Source organism: Rhinolophus hipposideros (genome assembly GCF_964194185.1).
Source record: "Rhinolophus hipposideros genome assembly, chromosome: 3".
NCBI classification, from domain to species: domain Eukaryota; kingdom Metazoa; phylum Chordata; class Mammalia; order Chiroptera; family Rhinolophidae; genus Rhinolophus; species Rhinolophus hipposideros.
Genome location: NC_138049.1, coordinates 62484758 through 62493988, shown reverse-complemented (window position 1 = coordinate 62493988; position 9231 = coordinate 62484758). Strand labels below are relative to the sequence as shown.

General features: G+C 39.2%; 1 protein-coding gene across 2 annotated transcripts in view; it reads right to left on the bottom strand.

The window, feature by feature from the left end:
• MDN1 (midasin AAA ATPase 1) overlaps window positions 1–9231 on the bottom strand; it is a 130699-nt gene that overhangs the window by 1496 nt on the left and 119972 nt on the right. For both annotated transcript variants that reach the window (XM_081045201.1, XM_081045202.1), the window contains exons 93-101: window positions 8622–8792; window positions 7372–7535; window positions 6511–6600; window positions 5168–5283; window positions 4354–4528; window positions 3069–3142; window positions 2850–2964; window positions 1992–2055; window positions 707–849 (exon numbers count right to left, since the gene is read on the bottom strand). In XM_081045201.1, the coding sequence (XP_080901327.1) occupies window positions 707–849; window positions 1992–2055; window positions 2850–2964; window positions 3069–3142; window positions 4354–4528; window positions 5168–5283; window positions 6511–6600; window positions 7372–7535; window positions 8622–8792 (1112 nt within the window). The remainder of the gene's footprint in view (window positions 1–706; window positions 850–1991; window positions 2056–2849; window positions 2965–3068; window positions 3143–4353; window positions 4529–5167; window positions 5284–6510; window positions 6601–7371; window positions 7536–8621; window positions 8793–9231) is intronic.

Here is a 9231-nt window from a genome sequence, read left to right as displayed (position 1 = left end):
CAGTGTCCTTGGCTAGCGCTTCCATGATTTCTTTTCCAGACATTTTTTCAGACCTTCTGTATCTAATTCCTGCACATTAAAGTAGTTTTTATTACTAAGTAAAACAATTTTCAGAACTCTCATTGAGGAAGAAACAGATCTTTCTAAGCACTCCTTCCAGAAGAACAGGCACCAAAAGTGAGGGAAAGGGGTATAAGAAAACCTGGTTTCCCTGCAATTGTATCTTGCATTCTCAACTTGGAATGATTCACGTTAAATCTTCAACTTGTTATGTAGGCCTTAACAGGACCTGTGGGCATCTTTCACTGGGCTACTGATTCTTCCTGCTCTGAGGAGGGCACTGCTGACACAAATAACTGGAAAGGGCTTGTCTACATTTCCACATGCACAGGGCCCATTACCAAGAGTTGGCACAGGGAGTGGTTAAGAGGATGTTCTCTGGAGTCAGTCTGAATCCTGGCTTTCTTACTTATTACTTACAATCTGTGTTTCTGTCATTCACTATAAAGTGGGAATAATGCCCAGCTCACTGAATTATTGCGAAGTTAAATGAGAAATAGTTATAAAGTGCATAAAAAACAGTGCCTGACAGAACACGGTGTTAGCTTTGAGTATGATGATACAACCCAGGGCATATTTCAGATAGAAAAGGTTGAAGAGCATCTCCACTTTATCCTCAGAAAAGTGGCGTTTAGTCATCACTCACCCGTGAACTGGGATTATCCAACACAACAAAAATGACAAAGATGTTGGCATTCCGGGCGTTCTGAACTGCTGCCAGGACTCTGTCTTTACCCTCCAGGAAAAGACCGCGTCCATCAGAGACCACTAGGAGGAGTTGTGCGGTGTCTGTACACATAGAGCAGGAAACGAAGGGAACAAAATGGAAATCCATTTTGAACAATAAAACTACCTGAAGTAAGACGAATTAGTGTAGGCTTTCTCTGTATTATTAACACCAAACAGACTCTGAAACTGATGAATTCTGGGGACAAGTGACAGGGGCCTCTAATTAAATCCATTTATTTCGGATGCCTGACTCGGGACAAGGCTGCAAACACACACACAGAGCTTCTGCGATAAAACAATTTCCCAACAGTGTTTCTTGGAATGTCACATTTAGATCAACTTCACTGTACAGCAACATATATGAGATCAAAGATACATGTTTATGGCTATAAAATGTAACAATGCAGTACTGAGTCGGCCATTAGAAGAAAACGCCCAAATCAGAAACCTGGAGTGGGCAGGTCTCTTCCAAATTTCAGTCACTATCATCTTCAAATTTTTGCTAATTTTGCGTACCTGATTTCTTTTTTTTTTCTTTTTGAAATTGACAAATAAAAACATAGAAGAGACCATTAAAATAAATAGTGAATTAAAATGTTTAAAAATTTTTAGCTATATAATGTTTCCAGCAAAAGACTATAGTGCTTGAGGGCTACCTTTCTGTCAAGGAAGTTTAGCAAGTGTTGTGAGGCATGAAAGACTTGCTTCAAACAAGAAGTTTCTCCATGATACAATCAGGATTAAGAGATTTTTGGAAAGAGCTACATAAAGAACTAGTGTGTTCCAAGCCCCAAATCAATCATGGCTGGATTAGCTGGTTTCTGAATTATGTTCTCCTCTGCTTTCCTCTATTAAAATGTTATCGAATACTCGTCACACCTTGCTCCTTTCTTTCAAAATTCTGAACTCAATCTAACAGTTAAGTATACACTAGTTAATTACAAACTAGTTAATTAGTGTTTAATTCCTTCATTATTAAGCCTAGTGAGTACGAGTTCCGTAAAAATTTGTGAATGAACAGATGATTTTGTAAAAAATGTCCCTAAATGCCTAATATCACTCCATCTCCTGTTTATGTCTTTTCCTGTAAAGCATGCACTTTAAAAGATGGTGATGGGTACAGCACAGTGAAATGAAGCAAGCACCTTGCGAATACAAACAACAGAAAATCACGGTAACAAAGGCAAAACAATGAAGCTCACCTGGACTGAGGTTTTGTGAGAGCTTCTGAGCGGCTGCAAACATGTTGGCTACAGACTCTAGAAACTAAACCAGAATCAGAAACAGACAATTAAAAAGCTATTCAAACTCTCTTCCCATTGTCAAAGAGCCTGAAGTTACACCTGACACATACGTAATTATTAGATAACCGTCTCAGACCTATAGGCAGTAAAGGACCCACTGCGTGGCCTTTACCCTGGGTACCGGCATTCTCAAACAGACATGGATCTCTGGCACACACCCCACTAGTGTTCTGCAAGACACCTGAAAGGAAAAGAAATCCTTTCCCTGGGGGATAAGAAGTCAATTTCCCAAATGAACTAAACAACTATCTTTTTTTTCAAGAAAAGAAAACTCAGCATAAAAAGGCAGGAGGAAAACACGTCTAGTACGACATAGCAAGGCTAAATGAGGACAGGAGTTAGAACATCAGAATCATTATCCCATGCACTGTTTTGAATTTAAGTCATCCTGAGCAAGTCACTGGCTTCGTTTCTTCTCTAGAGGGACAGAAATTGGCACTGACACACCTGGTAAGGGTCCTGAGAGATGGTTTATTTTTCAAAATGTTCTAAATCTCAGAAAAATAGCCAGAAAATCAATGATACAAAGTCAAAAATGATCTTTGAGAGATTGAGAAAAAAGGTTATACAATGTTTAATAATGGGTGCCAAGGAAGTTTCTCTTCGACTGGTAATATGCATAGGCTGGGGTTTAGGACTATTCTGTATCGTAATTTTTACCTGCCCTAATAGCATACTGGGAGGAGAGCAGTCTAAAAATGATGTCTCCTAAACCAGAAGAATAACTGCAGAAGACATTTGATGTTATCAGCATACCTGAGCAATTCTGGTTTTTTTCTGTTGGAATTTGCAGAGCCGCAGAATCTGGGACCCTGAGTAATCACTGAACTGTTCATGGAATGGGTGTAACAGCTTTACGGACTCTCCAAAACTTAGGGGAGAAAAACCAAATACAGTGGGGGTTAGTTTTTGTCATGTGAACAAAATAACAGAAGAAGGTTGGTTTTTCCCAATGGGACAAAAAGGCACTCTTACCTGCACACTGCTATCTGACCCACTTCCAGAAGGGTCAGAGCATTTCCAATCACAGCCAAAGATTCAAATGCAAGCTGTGAAATAGAAAGTTTAGGGTTGAAGGAATCAATATCCTGTAGACCAGTGCATTTCAACACTTTATACCAAGATTCCCACAGAAAACATTTTTTTTGGTATGGCACTTAAGGGAACACCATCAATATGGCTATTCACAACCAATCCAGGGGCTGCGGTGGCCTTAGGCACTGGCTAATACCACAACTGCTGAAATCCAGAGCCCATTACACTGGTAGGAAAAGTCTGTCTGTTCTAGGGATCTTAAGAGTTGGTCCATGAAATTTTTTAAATTCTTTTTTTTTTGACTACATAAAAAGTAATCTCTTATGTGTAAAGATTTTAAAAACTTAATCTCTGCAGAAATGACAGCATGGTTTTAAATTTTAAATTCAATTAAAAAGAGGAGGATGATACTTATAGCAACTAACATCCACTGAGCACATGTTGAGTGTGCTAGACATTAAACTGAGAGTTCCATATCAGTTATTTCATTTACTCTTCATAACAACTCTGTGAAATTGAGGTAGGTATTGCTATACTACTCATTTTTCAGACTGACTCTTAGGAAGTAAATAAACTGCCCAAAGTTCATGTACTACCATAGTCAGTCAGTCGTATGATAGTGGGGAGCTGGGATCTGAACCCTGAATCAGAGGTTACACTTTCCAAGAGCATATGTATAGATTTTAGGTTGCTCATTGGCTCTTGGATAACTGCACAAAAACAGCACACATCTCGGTGTCCGTATTACTCATGGCATCATAAATCATTCCAGTCAGGCTTCTAAGCCTTGTTAACACTGATAGAACAGTAACTTTAGATCATTTCAGACTTAAGGAAATGTGTACTGAATATATTTTTGTTTATTTTTTTTAAATTTATTTTTGTTTAAAAAGATATTCAGATATTATGTTGGAGGGTCTGAAGAATAGTTTAACAGTACATGGCATTTTGTGGAAAACATACACTGTCAGATTTCCTTATTTTGCAGCTAGACAATAACACAGCAAGGCTAAGAAACAAAAAAAATTAAAAGACCTATAAATAGGGGAACCAAAATATTTGACATGTCTTGAAATTGCCCTTTGAACTCTTTCAATTTTAGGTCTTCTCGAACATGGTATTCACATTCTCAGAACAGACTAGCTGGTATTTCAAAGTGCTTTTTGCCAGATCTTATTTAAAATATTTGGCGGCCCATGGAACTGCCACTCCTTCTCTTCCTTACCTGTTTGGTGTGGTTGTCTACCATGCTAGAAGAGTCATCAATAGCCAAACAAATCTGATACTGGCGTTTACTGGGCTTGGTCCTTCGGAGCCAAATCTTATCTTTTCGAAACTGACTGGCAATGTACGGAATGACCTTCCGCATGTTCAATCGCTTCCCCGTTCGGTAGTCTCCTCTATTAAATGCACCCAAAGGGCCAAAGATTAGTTCACTGCTCATCCCTTCAGAATTTTTTTAAAGAATGAAATCACATTAATAATTCCTTATAACCAATTATACCAAATAACTAGTAACCCAGCACCATGAAGTATTAATGCAGTTAAGGGTTAAGAGCCAGGATCAAACTGATCAGCAGCCAGAAAATATCGGTTGTATCTGTGGCAACAACAATTAGGTCTACAAAAATGGAGACATTTATAAAAATTAGAAAAAAATGTTCGCATTGAATAATTTAAGTCTTGGATTCTCTTTTCTGTTCTAAAGCTATGATTCTGGTCACATCTTTGAAAAGATGTGAGTAACACACGCAAGTGAGTAACCCAATGAGTGGCAAGGTGAGCCGCACACACACACCGAGGCTTAGCCAATTTCCCCACCACGTTAATGAATCAAAGACACTACATGCATAGTGAATTTCACCATAACCTGTGATAGAGAGAACATGAATTAGGGTAAGGAACACCATACTGGTGGCCTGGGCAGTAGAAATGGCAACCTCAGAGCCAGCACCATAAGTGGTGAGGTGCTGAGCTCAGCAGAAAAGGCGACACTACATCTTTTTAGGGCGCTGAGTGCGTCAGTGGAGAAGACTTACTTCAGTTTGGCTGCCTGGGTAGGCTCTAATATGAGACGGAGCTGTTCACACAACTGTTGTGAAAGAGGCGCCGTTAAGACCAGGTAACTCTGCCACATCTCTGCTGCAGCCTTCTCCTGTGACAATTGCAACAACATGTAAATGACCCTTGGAATGTCAGGGCTAAAGCCATCATAGCAAGATGAAGGCTTGAAGCTAAGTAGTAGACAATGACGTGCATGGACATTCTCGACAGAAGCACTTTAAAGCTTCTCTTAGCAAGCTGCACTCTAATTCACTTGATGAAAAATGTCTCCCCTTCCACCAAAACCACAATCCACAGGTGCAACTGAGAAGGAATGAAACAAGGCAGTAAAATATTGGAATTCATGACCAAACCAATGCCTGATTCACATCACTTACATAGAGGGTAACCTGTACCCTTCTTGAGGAGAGTGAGCTGGGAATGGTAATTTTGGTGCCGGCAGATCCAGCCACTTAATCATGGGCTCTCCGGGTCATGTTTCAAAAGCCAAAGTGACAAGTGCAAATCTCTCAAGTAACACAATCAACAGTGTGCTTATTTCCTTGCCACAACTTTTTTTGCCAACTATGACAGAGCAGCCGATACACATTATGATGTCAACTACAAAATTATATACATATATGACATGTATATATCGTATATATTATATATATATATACATATATATATATACACACACACACACACATTTACAAGAAGTGGAGTACAGCATTAGGAATAGAGACAGTGGAAATGTATTGGCTGTATGCGATGTCAGAGGGGTAGTGGATGGGGGGAGGGGAGTTGACAGAGTGTGAGGGATATAAATGATAAACATCTAACTATTACTTTGTTTTGTGCACCTAAATCTAATTAAAAACAAAACAAAATACACATTATGTGGTGGGGATGATGGTTAACAAACATAAAACTGAAATATGTGTATATACAATAAATTTAGGAAGCAAAGTCATTAAAAAAGAAACTTCTGGTTGATCCACATTACGCCAGCTGGCAGCATTCCAAGGGGCCTAGTCTGAGGATGACACAGTGTCTTTCTGCCCTGTTTTTCAACTGCTGTCACATCTATTACATCCATTACATAGTGAGCAACAGAAGTTCAAGATTTAAACAAGTCAGTTTCTCTCTGTTTTAGTTAAAGTTACAGGTCTAGTGACAAAGCAGGCAGAAAGCAATGGACAGATTTAGGCTTTGGGATTGTACTTTTATTCTCTATATACTCAGACCCTTTTACAAAGGTTATTGGAGCTAACAACTTATTAAGTTTGCTGTATCTTACTAAAACTCAAAATAGTTTATAAAAAGACCAGTGACTTACTTCTTCTGGATTTCCAGATGCATGTGGTTGCCACATTTCCAGTTGTCTCTCCAGCTCCTGTCTTAACTCCCTGACATCTTTTAAAAAGGGCTAAGACAAAAACAAACAAACAACCCACAGATGAGAAGCAGCCGGGTTGGAAGTGCCGACTCCATCACTGGCTGCCTTCCTCCCTGCACTATGAACTCACTACATGACCCTAAAACGTAAAACATAAACAAATGTAATGTAAGTACAGTAAGATGCCAGACAACCATGCTTCTGCTTCCCATTTGTGGAGACAAGATGGATAAAGGAAATTTTAACATTTATAAATCCATCCCGGCAAAACAAATTCTCATGAAGATATCAATAATTAAAATACTCTTTGGTAAACCTAGATTGCCATTAAGTCAAACAATTAGGGAAACAACTTGGTTAATCGGCTCTTCCTAAATGCAGGCATTAAGTCAAAGATTCTTTTTTTATCACTCTCTGAATAGTCATTTTTCTTTTTTTGTAATTTTTCAATTCCACTTGACACACAATATTATATTAGTTTCAGGTGTACAACGTAGTGATGAGACATTTATATAACTTATGAAATGATCACCGTGATAAGTCTAGTACCCATTTGACACCATACATAGTTATTACAATATTATTGACTATATTCCCTGTGCCGTACTTTACATTCCTGCGTCTGTTTTTATAACTAGCAATTTATACATCTTAATCCCTTCCCCCTTTTCATCCATCCTCCAACCCCCTCACATCAAAATGTTCTCTATATCTATCAGATTGTTTCTGTTTTGTTTGTTTTTTAGATTCCACATTCTTGCTACTTAACCAACATAAATTAACTTGTGAACGTTTTAGTACCTGGAAAATCGTGTCCACAAGGAACTGATGGGCTGTATGAATGGTAGAATCTCGGCTTCTCTCTGGTTTCTCATTCTCCGTCTCCTTGTGGGATTTGTCTGTCCTGGGGTCTTGGTTTTCCTCTGTGTTAACAGTTTGGGTCTCCATCTCCATCTCGTCAAAGCCTATTTTCATATAAAGACAGAATTTTACGTATCACAATACATTAACATAAAGACAGCCTTCATGGTTGCCTGTCAATCTTAGCAATTACTCAAACTTCATTCATTCACTGCCCAACACATTTCCACATACTGGTTCCACCTCTTCTTTTTGAGTCAGTCATTGCCAGTTCTTTTCCACTAACTTCTCCTCCTCCCCACCCTGATGTTAAAGGTGGCTTTTCTGGGAGGTGGGCATATGAGCGCTAGAGTTTAAGCTGACAAGCCTCGTGGAACTGCGTGATTCTTTAAACTATGTGTAGGTAAAACTTTGATAAAAAATTAAAACTAAATAAAATCATAGTTCCATTTCATAGATGAGGAAACTGAATCAAAGAAAAGATGCATAATGTGCATCAACCTGTGAAGTGAATAAAAAGGCAAAGTGTGGGTTTGAATCTAAGCAAGTCTAATCCCAGAACTGTGCCTTTTCCACTGTCACATAATGGCCACTCAATCATTCTAACACCCCTGAGAGGACAGGAAGTAAACAGAAGAAAAAACTTGAATCTGTCAAGTTTTTTTGTATTTGCATTTATTCCATTGCTGATAGTTATTTTTTACATTAAAGTTATTTTTTAATGTGTTGAATACTTTTTCTTATAAATTGCCTACTAATAGCACTTGGTCAACTATGAAATGGAACTGTATGTAAGGAGTTTCGTTATTTTCTCACATGCATTTTCCCCATTCTATTTAAATATTATACTGCATTTATGCTAGTATTATGTATTTTCATATAATTGAAAATATTATTTCTCTAATAATCAAGAATATATCTTCTTGTTACAACTGGAGTAAGTGACCTATCCTGTTTTCTTCTTTTATTTTAAAAAGACTGATAAGATTTTGACTGAAACTCAAGTTTCGAAGGTCTCCTCTACCTTTCCACTGCCAAACGAAGGATAGTGAAATTATTACAGGCAAATGAATGTCTAAGGTATGGGTTAGAATGTGGAAATAATAGACCAGACTAGACTACAGCACAAGAGCAGCAACTTCTCCACGTCAGAGAGCCTAGGCGGGGCCTGCTGCCCTCGTAGGGCTCACCGGAGCTTGCCGTGGCCCTGGATTTGACCTCCTCTGGCTTCAGCTGCTCCGTGTCGACTGCTTTCAGCTCTTCCTGCTCCTCCATGTCCATAAAAGCATCCTCCGTCTCCTCCTGGACCTGCTCCTTGCTGGAGTCTTTTGCAGATTGTTGCTGCTCCATGCTGGCTACATCTGCCAACAAAGCACACAGAGGCTAGGTCTTTGCAGAACAAAGTAACCCACGAGCGGGTGTGGTTTCTGTCATTTCTACCTTCCAAGATTCTACTGATGCTGGTTCTACCACTGACCAGCTCTGTGGCTTGGACACAGTGCTGGCTTGTCTGTGCCCAAGATGTCCTACTGACTCATTGATGTAACTGCCTATTCTCTACCTCCCACAGAAGCTACAAGGATACAGTGTAACTATACATGTGGCCACAGAAGTAGGATGCTGAGCTGGGTTTCAGACACTGAACCAGAATAAACAGGAGGGACATGTGATTCAGAGCAGCTAACAGAATTACTCCCATTACTAAGTTATGGGTGGAGAAACGGTAGTGATTAAGAGTATAACATGGGACATAGAAAGACCAGCGTGGGAATCCAGCATCCTGATCTTGGACAAGTTCCT